Source organism: Anopheles aquasalis, chromosome 2 (genome assembly GCF_943734665.1).
Source record: "Anopheles aquasalis chromosome 2, idAnoAquaMG_Q_19, whole genome shotgun sequence".
Classification (NCBI taxonomy): domain Eukaryota; kingdom Metazoa; phylum Arthropoda; class Insecta; order Diptera; family Culicidae; genus Anopheles; species Anopheles aquasalis.
The window spans coordinates 57,133,882-57,150,646 of record NC_064877.1 but is presented as its reverse complement, the minus strand read 5'-3'; the positions used below and the strand labels follow the sequence as shown (position 1 = coordinate 57,150,646).

General features: G+C 46.9%; 1 protein-coding gene across 1 annotated transcript in view; it reads right to left on the bottom strand.

Annotated features, from left to right (window-relative positions):
• LOC126571775 (proton-coupled amino acid transporter-like protein CG1139) overlaps positions 1-11,662 on the bottom strand; it is a 14,080-nt gene extending 2,418 nt beyond the window's left edge. Inside the window, exons 1-2 of the mRNA XM_050230573.1 lie at positions 10,581-11,662; positions 61-126 (exon numbers count right to left, since the gene is read on the bottom strand). Coding sequence (XP_050086530.1) covers positions 61-119 — 59 coding nt within the window. The 5' untranslated portion in view covers positions 120-126; positions 10,581-11,662. The remainder of the gene's footprint in view (positions 1-60; positions 127-10,580) is intronic.
• Positions 11,663-16,765: the final 5,103 nt, after the last annotated feature.

Sequence of the window (16,765 nt, the reverse complement as noted above, 5' to 3'; positions counted from 1 at the left end):
TCAGGATCGATTGCGTAAGGCAGAATGCTGGGAATCCCCTTTGACCCGTTTTGGACTTACCCATTGATACCCTCGTCCCCGACGAACCCAGTATTGGTGTGGCCTTTATCTGCCGTCATTGTGGAGCTGTCGAGAAGTAGTCGTTGTTGGAGTGCAAGATAAAACAAAAGAAAAAAACAATAATTAGTATTGTCGCCTGGGTCGATACAAGCTCTAATTATTAGCAATCGAAAGGGATAATGAGCAGGTGTCTGGTGTGCTTGCCAGTGGAATTGTGGTGTTACCGATATTGATGATAGGCACAATTGCTGTGACGTTCGCAGGATAGTCAAACAGCATGCACGGCCCCGTAAAAGACAATCCGTCCGGTGGTCGCACATTTGGCAAGCAGCGCAAAACACGTTGTGTTGAAACGTTTTCAAGATTTGCTTCTGTGAGCTTCGAGCGAACGACCGTCGCTGGCCCAGAAGCCCTCGTTAAAGTTTATGGATGGCAATGCAAAGGTGCAGTACAACAATCGGAAGGATTTATATGAAGACAATAAAGCCACGGTTATCTTTATTACTGCAAGTGTGAATCGCTGCGGCGAATGTGTGCGTTGTCCGCAGGGCGCTCTGCAGGTAAGAATCGGTATAGGTCAGCGTTGAATTTGTGTCTAATTTGGTTGCTCATCATCACAATTCTTTCTCCGATATTTGCGCTGTTTGTGACACATTTGTGGTGTCAATTCGCTCACAGTTTATGCCAATTGCAGCTGCTAGCAGATAAAGCTGCTTTGGAGAGTATGTAAAAAAGGTCTACTGTAGCATAACACTAAAGAAGGGTATTTAAAATAAAAAATAGATGGCATGAATATTTTTTTAATACTGCACCTGTGATTGTGGAATATTTTAAAACAAAACGAACTGAGATAAAACGTTTTACAAAACCGAGTGTCATAAAGGGATAGGTACATCACGTTACTATGAAGCAAAGCTCTCAAAATCGATCTTTTTATTTAATAAAATCCACTGGACCGATCATTTTAATGTGTTGATCACTAAGCTACGATTTATTTTCATCGCTGGCAGATACGTTTTTATAGAAACTGTTACTCCTTATTTAGATAATTATGTATCGTTCATATTTGTAAATCGCAAAAAGGTTTCATTTGCCATTTTAATTTTTTCCATAAACCTTAAAGGATGAAAACCAACTTTATGAAACTATCTGGAGAATCTTATCATCTAACAAAATAATATGAATTTTTACATCTCCAATTTGGTGCTATTGGTTTTTCATGATAACTTTGCTACTAAAATTAAGCAGAAAAAAGTATCTTTTCGCTCGAATTAACGTATGAAATCATCAATGTTTAGTTTGCCAAAACAAGTATATCAGAATGAATGAAATTGGTCCATTTTCACATTTATTTACACTCTAATTGACATGTTACACGGTCAGATGTTTGAAAACAACTCGAAAATGAAGTCATCAAGCCACAATAGTAGCACTATCAGCATAACCTTCCTGGGGCACAACAATGAACGACAAATGATAAACCAATTATTTAAATCATTTGTTTACCATCATTATCATCATCATTATCGTTCGCCGTTTATCTTGCATCATCATCGGAATGGTAGTTGTCATCAGATAGAAGGAAACAACAACAGCGGCAGTGGCTGGCGCCTCCATCAACAGCTGCTGCCGGCTCTCCAGCAGATCACCCTAAAATCATGGTAAATTCCATTGTTCCACAACCTCCCCGACTCCCATCACACACCCCACCATACACACCATGCCTCTCCTCATCTGAAGGTGAGCGAGATGCCGCTAGAACCAAATCCAAACGCGAACAATGACTTTGAATTCGTGCTGCTCTCGTTCTATGATCTATCGTTCGCAGCGGGGCGTCCACGACGTCAATCCGACAATCAGCCGGCAACCGGTTTTCCGGTGGCCAAAGCTGTATGTAAATACGGTGCGCCCACCAGGTCTACGAAGTCCGTGCCTTGGTCTAGGACTGCGGCACTGCGATATGTCCGGGTTTTGATCGTTAACGACGATCGATCGAACCGGATCGCCAGTGTCCCACGGAACCGGTTCGCATCAGCCCTTCGCTGATATCACTGACCAGCAACCAGCTGGATGGAGCTCGTTGGAAATTCGCAAAGCCAGCGCCCCCCGCGTGTGGATTCGGGTTTTGTTCGTGGCCGGTTAGACTGGCACGTGGCCATCACGGGGACCACCACCAGCTGCTTCCGACCACGGTGGCCTTGAAAATGGTTTCCAATCGTTGTAAAGGGCGAGGTTAATTCGAATAAAGCTGTCCCCATAATTCCATAATCACTCAATACGAACGAGCGAACGAAAGGGTGCGTGAGAGTCAACAGAGAAATCAGTCGTCATTCGAATATCCGGCGACACTTCGGTGTTTGGCCACTAGACACCGGGGCGTCAACGCTCAGTTGTGCACGCGCGGCCACAAACCGCGCATCAATTGAATAATGTCAGCGTCTTGTGCGCAGGCGTACGGATGCAGCAGCAATCCGGTAACAGCTGCTCAGCATGAGCTTCGTTATGATCTGAAAACGGAAGTGGTTCAAATGCCACAAACCATTTAATTGTCGCTGCATCGGTCGGACAATTGACATTGACCTTGGGCGACGTGCACAATGACCGCACGTACTTCGTATCGCCTCAGGTAGTTCAAGGGCGAGCAAAGCCGAGCTGTACAGCTGATTTGGACTACAAATTAGATTTAAATTACACGCGAGATCCAACTACATGATTGTAGACACACGAGATACACGAGGCAGATGCACACCGATTCCAGGTCATCCGACAAATTGCGTGCATCCTCCTCATCTGCGAGGAATGTTTTAGCATAAGAATGGAATCAGAATTTACATTTCCATTTCGCTGTGCAATGCAGTTTAGAATGTCTCAAATATTCCGGCTTCAGCCGATGATCTGCCACTCGAACAGAAGTACACGGGCCTGATAGGACGGGTGTGTTGAACCTGAAATACATTCCATTGCATGTACCCTTGCAACGCTCACAGGCATACAATGGGGGCCAAGTATCTCCAACAACACCGGCTGTGTCCACAAAACGCACCCGGCCCTGCCAAGTGTCGCCGCGTAAGTGGTTCAAGTGCCACAACTGGGAACGGGAGCTTGCGAAACAGTAGACTGATAAGTAGTACCTATTATCCGGGGAAGGGGTGGTAAATTACAATAAAGCGATAAAAAAATACTCGGCAAATTTAAAAAAGGAAAGATTTAAAGGATAATTTATGGCTATGGGAGTCTGGAGTCTGGGGACCAGTGCATGATGAGACATAAAAACGGTTAGACGCCCAGTTGCCGGCAGCAGTCGTAACGAGTGATATTCGGAATAAGCGGTTAATCAGATTGGTAAGTTGTGGGACCATAAGCCCCTCCCCGGGGGTGGAACTATTAACATAAAATCATTATTGCTGGATTTAACGTTCAGTTCAGTTGTGGGTAAATCGTATCAGTATCTGTTTGCATCGTAAAGCAAAGGGCAGAACTCGATCAACTGATCTCATCGAGCATCGGGTCAAGTTGATGATTCTAAATGGTTAATGGTTTCCTTTGGAATGGGTTTGTGATCAGGGGCAAGCACCACGCGTAACCACTTAGCTGAAAGCAAACACAGCACAACGAGGAGGAGTTGGAGTGATTTGAATTTTAATAATTCTAATTCAGCAATCTCGTAGCTGCTACGCGTGATCCGATAAATTACCAACTTTATGTATTCGTTTTTTAATCATACAAGAAATTTAATAATTCAAAACACATTCTATTTTATTTGGATGATTTGTAACTTGCAACTCACATAAGAGAAATAAAAAAGGGGTCTTTGTTTGATCGATAATATAGTATTCAGTCTGGATAATATTACTAATTTATTTTCATAATATAAAGTCTGTTCTTAGTCATTGTTTGTTTGGTATAATCACATTCTGAACACGATTCATGAATAATCAAAAGTAGAGCTTGGTTATAACCATTAAAAAGATAACGTTTACATTTTATATTTAACCAACAACTCAGACAGAACTCATGCTCACCACCTGGTAAACGACTTCCCCTCCCCGAGGTATTCAAGCCTCAATCCTCATCTTGTGGTCCACTGTCCTATGTACCTTGTCAAGACAAGCGTGATTGCATCCGTCGCTACTGCATGGTGCGTAAGCAAATTTTGTGCCAAGTTTTCAACCGAACGGCAAACACTGTCCCACAATGTAACAGTGGAGTGTGTCAACCCCTCAGCAAATGGCGACAAATTTTGTGGTTTTAGAGGTGCATGCACATTTCGCATGTTTCGCACTTTTTGCCCGCAGACCACCACCACCACCACCGGCCGGTCACCAGCACCAGAAAACGGGGAGATTCCGTACAGATCTCCGTCGTCGTCGTCGTCGTCGTCGGCGTGCAACGCGGCCAGTCGTCATGACTAATAATCATTCGCAAGTAGCCGCCAATTCGGTTCAAGGCAAACGAACGAAAGCTCTGCCACTGCACCGCGGTGCCGGTTGGCCTAGTCCCCAGCAGCGGTCAGTTAATTAGCGTCCGTTAGCCGATGGCGTGGAGGGGGTTTCGCCGTTTTTGGGCTTACCGGACGGCTTTGTCATCACACTGCGCTACTTTGTCTTCGTCAAATCGTGCAAATCGGGCACAACACGATCGCAGGACCTAGAGCAGGATCATGCAGCAGAACGTCGAATGTTGCATGTTGCCCAACGACTCTAAAGTCTTGGTTTTGAAGCTACACACAGTTTGCCAAAGCAAATCGATCGCAAAACATCAACGGAAGTTCTCTGTAGGCTGTGGCATGACGCCCGGACGCACATTTCGGTTTCGGCACGATCGCTAAACGCCCCCAGGGCACGGCAACCCTCATGAATATGCATAAGCGAACCGAAAAACCGGTTCAAACCGGATCGCAGCTCGCGTAGCGAACCGTGTCAGCGATCTGGCGACGGCGTGCACCGGTCAGGTGTGTTGTGGCAAAGTTATGCTACACTTTGTGTGGTCGCACCGCGTGCTGCGTCATTCGCGCGCGTTTTTTGGCGACATTTTGATGAATCGGACATTCCGCTATGAGTGTCAAGATCGTGTCGACGGAAGTGGAGGCGGAAAGTGACGCGATCAGTCACGGAAGATTTATTGTGTCTGCGCGGACTGGCATTAGGAATCTGCACGATCTATCTGATTCTCTGCCAGAATTAAGGAGTTATTTGACCCCCTGAGGTCCTGGAAGGGGATGAGAATTGGGAAAGTCCAGACCAAAAACGCACGAATGAAAGTTAAATCAGTCGTAATAGATGCAGAAGAGACAGAGCCCGAAACAAGAAACGAAAACGATTGTTTGTCCTTTGTCGGGTGATAAAGTAGAAGTGGAAAAAAATCTGCAAACTGGTTTACGGCTTTACGATCGCCATTTTCAGATAATCTTCTCCTACCACTAGCGACAGCGACCAGCAGTCTTCTGTTATTGACCAGTCACCGAAAGTCCCATGCTCTATCACCACAACCATAAATTGAACCCTAGGACGGTTCGGTTTTCGAGACAGCATCGAACAAGGGGCCTTGGCCATATCATCTACATAAGACCCAAACTTCTGCCGGCTGGTCAGGCGATGTTTTCCCCTTCCATGCCATTCACGGCTGCTCTTGCTCTCTCTATTTTTCCCTTTTTTTGGCGAGTAATTTCGTTGGCACTTATCTTGTCGCACTTTTGGTGTTCTCATTTTTTTCCACTCTCCTTCCGATGATCATTATGACGATGATGATGATGATGATGACGGTGGTGGTGATGATGATCTCCGGCGATGTTCTTGTGTGTGGGAAAATGGGTTGTCGCAATGGCCACAGAGACACCACCACCGTCAGTGGCACCGTGTTCCACTGTGAGCACCGTGATCAAGATATCAGCCAAAATTGGCATCATTTGCGTACTGCCCCGGGGTAGTTTCGAGAGAAGCAAGACGCAGCAAGAAATTGCAAACTGTCGCTGCACACTGCCGACTGCATGAGGTAGGCTATGAAATTTTTGGAAAGAAGATTTTTGAAAAATATTCGACATTCGATTCGATGGTCGATAAATTCGATCGATCTTTTTGCATTAATCAACCTTAGTATCTTTTTGGTGTAAAACAGTTATCCATTGATGTTCATTTATTACGCTTAAAAGCGTCACCAATCTAGCTTGATCTAGAAATCTCACACCCTGCGCTGTCCGCTTTTTCCAAGCAGGAAGTGGCAACGGAGTGTCTTCGTTGTGTTGAGGCCGGGCCATATTTTACGCTCGTAGATCGTACGATCGACGTGTGCTGTGCATAAAACTGTCTTCACGTGCACATAATTTGTCCGTCCAGTAAGATTGCTCTCAGTCCCGCCTTGTTCACTCTCAGATTGATGAGGTACGCGTGCGTTGCTTCTGAAGATGCTGCGTCTGTATGTGTTGACTGGCAAGGAACAGTCTGGAACTTTTGGTTCTTGAGAAGGTTCACACTTCTTCAGCCCGTCTATGGGAAGAGCAATTCCTCGAAAGCTCAAGGATAGCCAGATCCCCGGGGTCTGCGTCTGGAGTGTGGTGTTCTGCCAAAGATACCGTACCAGTACCGGTTCGAGGTTGACACTTCCTGAATGCGCAAAAAACCGGACCCCTGTTCGACAGCATAAACCCATTTGCGATGCAAAGGAAGCATCTGACTGTGAGCGAACGTTGTGAAAGGATGTGGACCGCGAGCTCCATTTGTATTCTCTCGACGAATGTCGCACGATGTCGATGAAAAGTTTTGTTTGCTGCGTCACTAGTGAAAGTAAATTGCACTGATCGGCGATCGTGGTATTGATATTTGTGCAATATTGAACAACAGAAACAAATCATCATCAGCGTGATAGTCATGTACCTATTACCTTGAACCTTGATATTAACATTGGCACAAGGTAATGTACAATCTGATGAATTGGAGTCTTCACAAAGTTGAATTGAATACCTACGAAGCCCCTGATATTCACCGTGCTTGTTTTATCAATAACCTCTCTTCCAACCCTACGGGAACATCTTAAACTACACAAAAAACCCACCATCGAAACCTGTTGATCGTACAAGGAGTGGCCAACCACAGCGAACGCTCAATTAACGCTAATAAGCACTCTAGTGCAAAGGGATGCTGGTAATGTCGAAGCCAAAGTTGGAACCTGATCGGTACGGTATTTTCCCGACATTGCGAGGTATAATCGACTTGATTCAATATTCGGCAAATGAAAGAGAGTTAATCAATATCCTCACACCACGCTCGCTTATTGCCGCCAGTAATCATTGAAGGGTGTTTCCGTTCCATCGAGTCTTGCGATGGTGGTGGACGCTGGACATGCAGTCGACTGGCAGACAGTATCTTATACAGGTTTATTGGTTTTCTTGCAATGGCGTTGTGCGGATCAATCCTTGGACCTCTACTTGGTCGAAAGGTGGCCACAAGCATTGCACAACGAAATCATTAAACTGCGCGCGCTTTTTAATGACTTCAAACTGTGGCCAAACGTTGCCGTCAGTGGGGCATAAAATATAAATTTTATTAAAATATGTCGACCAAAACCGTGCCGTGCCAAATCGGAATCTGCATTCGGTGACATTTGGTGCTTTTCGTGCGCTTTTTGAATAAAAAAAATTCCCCAAAAAAAAGGTTTGGCAAACCGTTGGCGTGCCACGCCATTAATGCCAGACCTGGGGAGTGTGTCCGTTCCGCTAACGCCAACAAGCAATGGGTAGGCGCGCGTGGTCGTGACCCACTACCACCGTAAGAGCCGCGGACGTGACCTGCCACAGGGCAGCTTTGCCAAAGTGCCTCGTGGCTCGTCGCGGCATCTAACGTCGTGGCGTGGCGTGGCCAAAGTCGACCTTGTCCTGGTAAATCCCACCGCTTGTGGACGGGTTTTCTGCCCCCTTTCACCGTGCTCATTCGAGTTCTCGATTGATGTTTTCGGTTTTCCGCGGGAACCAGCCATACCGGTTCTTGTAGGAGTATCTCCAAAACAATGACATCATGCTCCGTGCGTGCTGGCCAATGTTTTGACTCCGCATCTTCCTGCTAATGCTCTTAGCGGTCGCGAGTGTCTGCCTGTGTGGGTTTTGTTTGTTTGTTTAATCTTAAAGATCGCAAGACACACAAGACAAGCACATACACTTCTTCAGAGGCTACTCAAGCGCGAATCATATGCCTAATCAATCATCTCGTTCGCTCTTGGTGATAAACAAGAAATACTCCTGCATGTCTCGCCTTCCCGCCCATTCCTTCTTGGTGTTCTGACCACCGAACCACCTGATACGAAGAGTTGACCGTTCGTTCGTTCGATGGACCGTTGCCCAATGATGGTAATCCCGCAGAATTCATCTCATTCGTTGTTGCGCTTGGCACGCGTCGCGCCGACAACAGCCCGTTGAACGGTCAAGTTAATTATAAACATTCCTAAAATGGGAACTATTTCAAGCGATACCCGGCAGTTGAACAGATCGCGACAACCGCAGCGAATGGCTTGAGGTGAGCTTGGTGAACCTTGGCGGCTAAACTCGTCGTCACCGGGCCGGACCGGGTCGGTCACATTAAACGCTCTCGTATTGCAGAAGCTGATCACGCACATAACACGCACCACGAAGAAGCTCGGGTAGGTTGGAGTGTTGGTAGGGGATTCCCCCGGGTGGATTGGAATTCCCACTCTTCGCCCCTCCACAGGTGATGACGGAACGAAAGCTTTCCGTATCGAACCCATATTTGCATGGCGCACACGCTTGACAAGGTCTTCCATAACTGTCAAAGTAAACAGCCGACTTTCATTCCTTCTCCAAACCAGCCTGTCCTCCCCGGGGGCCAGGCCCAGGTTTGATGATCAGCCAGACGCCCGATCGGATCGAGAGTGATCGGCGAGAAGAAACAAAACAAATCGCACCCAGCCCGTAACCGGTCCGAGCGTTGGATCTGGAGTTCAGATTCGCGTCTTTCGTCGATCTCGTCGATGTCTTCTTCGCGGGGGAGAGGGTGGTTTGTTGTTTCGATCATTTTGTTTCCTTCCTTCCCTCTTCCTCTCACTTTGTGTTTCTGCTTCTTCGTCATCTTCCTTATCTTTCATCGGGCGTCGATCGCGAGTCCCCGGCTGCTGGCTTCCCCTTCTTTTGGCAGACAAATATGTTATTCCTATATTTGCGTCAGATGACTGTGCGGCTGCCAAAGGACCTACTGAGCTGAGGTAGCTTATGGTTTAGTCGTGGTGCAAGGGGTTTTTTGTACAGTTTATAAATAATTTTACTTCCCCAATTGGCGCTCATCATCATCATCAGCAAGAGGGAGCAAGATCACGAACGGTGAAATGGCACGAGAGACGCAAGTCGGCGAACCTTGCCGCCACCCGTTTTTGGGTGTAACAGCATTGGCCAAATAAACCAGTTCACTTTACGACTCACTAGCGACTGAAAGGCGCCAGTCAGCGTAAGAAACAGAAGTGATTTATGCACCCCATCGCCGCTTCCGATCCCTCATCCCAAGGAATGTCTATTGATTTTATCCATTTACCCAAAGTGTTAAGGCGAAACGAACGCCGCTATTGATCGTGTTACTTAGCACCCGCTAGACGGCGAACGATGCCAATCTATTTATAAAATGAATGTTTTCCAAAAATATTTTAATTTCTCCAGCCACCACCTACCGGTGTCCGGTTCGTTTGCGGCGAGCTAGACAGTGTCAAGGCCCCGCGTGCCAAGCGTGACGCTATCGACATCTCTGTCGTGTCTCGGGACTGTCGAACAAATGGGTTGTGCAAATACTGCTTCACTGCGCGGCTCCGGAATGCAAGAAACGGTTCGCAGATCAAATATTTGTGCGATCTGCTCGGTAGCAACAGTATCACCGCTTGTCTCGTCACCAACACCTCATCGCCCCATTCGCCTACTCTGCCATCAATCTGCCAATTGTTTATGACGGAAAACTACTTCACTGGCTGCTGCTGCTATTGCCTCTGCCTACTATCTGTTGACAACACTCCGCCAAGCGGTGGAGAGGCCGTTTACTAGATTGCTAATCTCGAAGCAATTGCTCGGAAGCACTTCCTTCCGCCAGACAGTCAGTCGGCGCAGAGAGGGGGAGGGACATGCAACCGCAACAAACGCGGTTCAAAATATGCATCGCAAATCCGTCCGCTCTGTTGACAGAAAAGGTCATCAAAAACATGGTTTTCACCTTCCTCGCGATGCGTCTTCGGGGAGTGCGTCAACTTTTCCGACATTCTTCCGACGCACCACGCTGTCACGGAGCGCGAGATTTGTGCGTCAGCGTCCTCGGTGTTACGGAAGCTCACGCCACACACGCCAGACCACTAAGTGCTCCTTCTCTCCCTTATCCTCTCTATTCGGCACTGACAAGCGCTATTGTTGTGGTTTTCCTCAGACACCGGCTACTGAGATGGTGAAGAAGATTGGTTTCCTGGCCCTGCCTTTACGTAACCCAACAACCGTCGTACTGAAAAATCATGAAGTGAATCAACACTAGATCATAGCATGCTTTGCTTACCTTGTTGGAGTTGGGAGTGCAGCTTGATGCGAATGTCAATTCCTTCCGCAGTTCCTAGTGGTGGTGATGATGATGGTGGCACCTATCAATCCTTCACTTCTTCAAAACTTTCCTTTCTATACGGACACAATCGTTCGTTTGATAAAACAGAGTCTTTTTTTCGAACAAAAAACACACAAAAAATAGAATTCTTCAGCCGGAGCCTACTTCTTGCCGTTCGCCAGCTGCCTGCCAAGCTACTGCTCGCCTCGTCACAAACAAGCGCTTTCCCACCAGCAGCTAGCACACGCACACCGACTAAAGCACTTTGATAAAATATTCGATACACTTCAAAGCACAACGTTACGATGAGTGGCCCGCAGTGATCACTTTTTACACTCCGGGTGATCGTGGGACGTGTCGTCGAGAGCCGGCGGTAGCATCCGCCACGGTCCGCGGTGTAGTCTCTCTCTGTCGCTCCGTCTCGTTTACGGTGCGCCGTCTTGAGGTGATAAATATTTGATTTAAACAATCGTAACTAAAAAATGCGCTCACGAGCTGTATCACGTTCGAAGCGTGACGGTCTCGTCTCTTCGATGACACGGTACTAGATGGCAACGGTAGTCCTCAGTGTTTAGTTGCCGACACCGACATTGACACTGACGACGACGCACTCACGAGCCACGGAAGCGGACACGGACCGGTAGAACGGACAGAACTCAAAATTTAGTCGCGTGGCTCAAAATAGACTCACGGTGCACTACGAGCCAGGATACGAGCCGGCCGTGAATAGAGCCTTTCGTTTAGGGCAGTTAGTTGACGTGTTGGCACGGTTGCTGAGCTTGTGGCTGTTGCTGGCGTCGATCGAGCCAAGATCACGCGCCGTCTATTGTCCTCCACTGTGCGTCGGTTGTGCGACTACTACCGCCGATCCCTTCCTATTCCTAAGCCGGTGTCTTGCAGAGAGTGCGAGAGGGTGTAACGTTGAGTGGTGCACGGTTGGATGCCCGCGAAGGACGGATGCTCTTGTTACTGTTGCTACTGGTGCCCTGGCCGCGGCTCAAAATGCGGCTGATCGGTCCGGCGGAAGAAGCTTAACTGAAGCCGAGCTCACGACACCCGGCTGCTAGTAGACACACCAGACTGACGCTGCTGCTGGTCCACCGCCACCGTCGCCGTCATCGTTGTCGCTGCAACCACGATACGGGGCCCTCGCTCGCTACCACTACTAACGCCACCAACATCGGCACCACCGCCGCCACTTGTCACCTGAATTGGCGAGCGAAAGGGATGGCGCTAGTGGTGGCCAGTGGCGGGTCCACAAACCGGATCACCGGGTTTTGGACGCGAGAGTGAGCGCAACGGAGAACGACGAACGGCGATCTGCAGCAGACCAGACGAAGAACGAGATGCACGATTGAAGATCGGCATTTGAGCGCCAAAAATTTGCGTTTCATATTTGGAAGGCACATCATTTCATCGCGCAGCAGGGCAGGTGGTATCGTTGTGTTGCTGACGATGCGCTCCACGCTGGCGAATGATAAGATGTGCTAGCGGCCACTCGGTGGACCGTTGTAGGCGTTGTCGTTGACAGGTGGGCTTGATAGGAGCGACACAGTGGAGGTGGACAAGTGTTTTGGTCAAGCTTCCACACACTTTGGCTTAATTAGGTCGGTTGCGTTCTCGAACCCCTTTCACTTTACTTCTCGCGAGAGATAACTGGTGATGAGTGCGATGTACGGAAGCAAATTCCTCCTTTGCGGGAAGGTGAGGGTGGCGTGATGTTTTTAATCAAAAAGGTACTTGCCATTCTGGAGGGGGGTTTCTTGGTTGCTTGGATCAATTATCAATTTATTGTTTAATTAGTATACAATGTTAATGACAGAAAAGACAGGTCTAATCCGGAAAATGCCACTTTTTCATTTAATTTGTTCAACTTATACTAATTATACTCATTACAGCTATGGATTACAATGAGTGGTTCTTAGCGATCATAGACCAATATGAGATACTCTTAAGCTACTGAAACGCTTCATAAAATGAAGAGACATGATATTTTACACTTTATATCCGCACAGATATGATCTCTTCTTGACCGTGACATTACTGAATTAAGTTGATCCATCATCAGGGCTCCCTTCACTTCAGGGCCCACGGCCCCTTTAGGACGTGCTTCCTGCAGAATTCTCCAGCGGTGAAGATGATTGCATCCTTGATGTGTCTCGAGTGTCTTCTCTAACCGTCGAGCAATCGAGGATCAAGTTGAAGGCATCTTGCTTCGAAAGACTCGGTTTTCAAATTAGGATCAAGGCTGTTGTGGGCTGGAACCGGTCTTTCGGTAACCCCCGAGCCGGGCCGAACGTAATCAAATCATTCAATTCAACTTACACCTCACTCGCAACCGTGCGCGGCCTTGGTGGGATCGCTCAATCTACGGCCACCACGCCACGCACACCGTAAACCTGATCACCTTTCGGCTCATTCGTGAAGGTAATGGACAAACGACGATCGCTGGTCCGGAGAGTCCTCCTGGTGATGGTCACGGATATCAACGTGACGCGTGACACGCCACACCGAGGACATTCGAACCAAACAGACGCCACACAGATATCCATCACCGGAGATAGGCTTCTAGAGGACGTTCAGAAAGCCAGTGGCCGCCGCTGGTGCTGGTTCCGAATTTGCATTTCAAATTCCGGTCGCGTGTGATTCGCAGCGGGGGGCACCGACAAACGGTGGCACGGCTTTGTGTAATTGTCGATCATCATTAAAGCTCTAGTGACATCATGCGGTGGGTAATTAAAAAAAGTGCTCATCCAGCCGCACCGTGGCGTTTTCAGGTTTTCATTTTTACGACCCACGCCTTAATAGGTCATCCAGTGGCAAGTTTGCCGCGTGGCACGTGGTCTCGATTTTAAGCTTATTTGGTTTCTCATTTGAATGTGCGCACCGACAACGAGGAGTTATGTTGAGCGGCCAAATCATTTCATGCTCATTCGTGGACTCAAAATTTCGGGGTTTGGAAAATGGCTTTCTCTTGGACACTGCATGCCCTGGAGCTTGTAGCGATTGTTCGAGAATGGAGCCGGAGGAATGGAGCACCAATTTGCAATCATAATCTGAAGGCACAGTGGCCACAAGGCAGCATCTAAAAATATGCTAGATGAGCCAAGAGGCGAACATGCTACATCGTGCCATGGTGCTACCACATTACCGTAGCGGTACCAGGATACACGTGAAGGCGAAATGTGTTGCCACCAATTGACCATAAGTACGCCAATCTGGAAAGGCCATATTCATTCGAATGGCTCCGTAGGTTGGAGCGGGGGGGAGCGACTCCGTTGATCTGACAAGCCGGTTGATCTGATGATCCTCACAATTTTCGGCAATAGACTGGACTTTGTTATATTTGTTTGTTGTCTTCCACATCCAGCCAATCGCCGATGGTTTAGTACAGTATTAAGAGTCTCTGCAGACCTTCGGGACAATGGATTTGACTTACAAGCTTGTCCTTTACCGGGGATACCGTGAATCCGTCTTGAGAGTTTGCGCTTCTTCAGCTGCAGCTTCTACAGAGGAGCACGTCCGCTATCGTTGTTAATGCTGATTGCCGCCGACTCGCTCGTTATGCTCGTTGCTCGTACGTAAGGCAATTTCGCACATTTACCGGAATCTGGTTCAATTCGCTTGGACAGATAGCTCCCTGCGGGCGTAGATGCACGTGTTTTGCCGTTACACAATCCGGAAGATAATAAAGCACAATCTGCATACATTTCGTGTCCCGCGGTGTACGATGATGCCATAGCCAAGACCACCCGCTAGTCTAAATTCTATGGCGACTTGGGGCGACGTAAATGTCTATTCACGAGTGTCGTGCACGAGATGCAGTGGCGGTAATCACTTCTGACGTGTGACGATCGAGTGAAGTACGTCTGTAGTACGTATGGGCCACCCCCGGGTGGGTGCGTTTCAAACTTTGAACAAAAGAGGAAAAAGAGAAGAAGCTTTGACCGTTGGTCTCGCATGTGTGCCTTAATCTGGCTCGTAAATCTCGGTGGCAGTAGCGTTACGCTAATTCAATCCCTGAGGTGACACTAACACTGGCGAGCAGGCAATACCGCCGAATCGACGCACAGACCGTTGACACTGTACTATCCGAACGGGTTTTAGTTGGTCATTTTAAAATTTAAATTTCAAATCGCCCACCCAACTGCAGCCAGTGGACAATTGTACTTATACATGCGCTGTGGGCATACGCAGGAAGCTAGTGGGTTAGAACAGCTGATGTTTTTGTTTTGCTGATCTCTATGGAACATTTCGACTCCCAGCTTCCTGCTCTTGCATTATGCATTCCTATTGTTGCCACTCACGACTCGTGGGTTTACTGTGACCAGAGCCACCCATTGTTGGGGACTAGAGAGTGTGCAAAATCTAACTCCGTTTCCCATCCGTTCTCACCTTCTCCGCTGCAATGCCTCCAGCAGCCGCTAGATGTGCTTTACAGGATATAGGAACAAACGAATGTTGGCAGCGCGGTTGAAATTGATTAATGTTGTCGGATCGATATACTCGATCGATTGGTTTTCAACGGTTACTTTCCAGTTGGCAACGGATTGCTAAGGAACGGAATCTGCGGCACGATCGATCGTTCAAGCGTAAATGACTACGTTCGCTTAGACAAGTAGTCGACAAAGCGGTCCAACTTCAACTGAATAATTTAGCGGCAAATCCGGTTGTGGCAGTTCCCTTCGAAACGACATTGTATGTATCGCGATACCTCGCGTAGGGCGTGGTGGTAGATCGAATTCTATCGAAGTGATCGAGTATAGAATGGAGCTTAGCTCCATTTCAGCTTAGCAAAATCAATCTGTAGCAATGATATCTAATCCACTAAAGAAACTTTTTGCTAATTTCTTTTTTAATTGAATTTTATTTAAAAAAAAATATGATGTTTTGTGCAAATAATTATTCACCAAATCATTACAGACATATTATATATTTCCAAATGAGTAGCAATTTAAATTGTACAGCTACAAAAATTATATACGGAAGAATAGACATTTTAAGATTTTTGGAAAAAAATGACTTGTCAAAAAGACGCAAAATTTAATATGCCTTTATCGTAAATCTTTCGTTGCAAAAAATGCTCGAAAATGACTCTATTCAACACAGCCATATGATAATCCCGCCTAAACGTACTAATTTACATTGTCGCTTTGAAAATGAGTGCACATAATATTTTATGTTTCAATTAATCATTTTAAAGACATGCAGCAAACATATGAAGAACGTGAGTTAGAGTGGGGGTAGAAACCAAAAAAAAACCGACGGATGGTAATATGTTTCAGACATACCACGGTAACCACGATGGAGGCGCCATAAAATAGAGATTTTGTGTTAAACGAATGTATAATTGCTATTGAGAGTTGAATTGTTTATTAACAAACGTTTTAAGCTCAACTCAATTGTCATTCTCAGAGATTCTAAGCTAAAATTATAAAAAAATGCGATTAAGGTGCTCTAAATTGAAGGAGAAAGCATCGATAATGATGTAAAGTCCAGACCTGAATTTACTAGGCAGAAAGACAGCAAAAATTAATTGAGTAATTCATAAATCGCCCATTTATGTCTATCACATACGTTAATAGAGCAACACAATTATGCTGATTCAATTTCTGTGACATTACATCTATTTATATGCTTCTAATTCAGCACTAATTCAATCACCACACATGCTCCATCGAAAACCCGATTTAGAAACTGGACACAAAATGGACATAAATTTAGCGATGATTTGATAGACGAAATCCTGGCCCTCCCAAAAATTTGCCATCCGCGCAAACCAGCGACATAACGACGGCGCAATAAAACCCTCGCAGCGGTCACCAATTGAAATTGATTGTCCCTACCACAGGGTGACGCGCGAGGAGAACACACAACGAATTCATTCACAAATTTAGTTGCGCGTTTCCGACCTGCGCACCCTTCTGCGGCTTCCACCACGGTGTCACTCCGCTCCAGCATCATCAAATTCGTAAACAATAGCTCCACCCGCAAACACCCTTCTCACTGGATGTCCCACGCCAATATGAGCCACGATCATCATCATCATCATCATGATTTATTGACTCAGCTCTTCTCTAGTTCGCTCTACAGCTCAAGGGCCTAGCATGATTCGCACTGGAGTGGATTGAGGAAGAGCGACA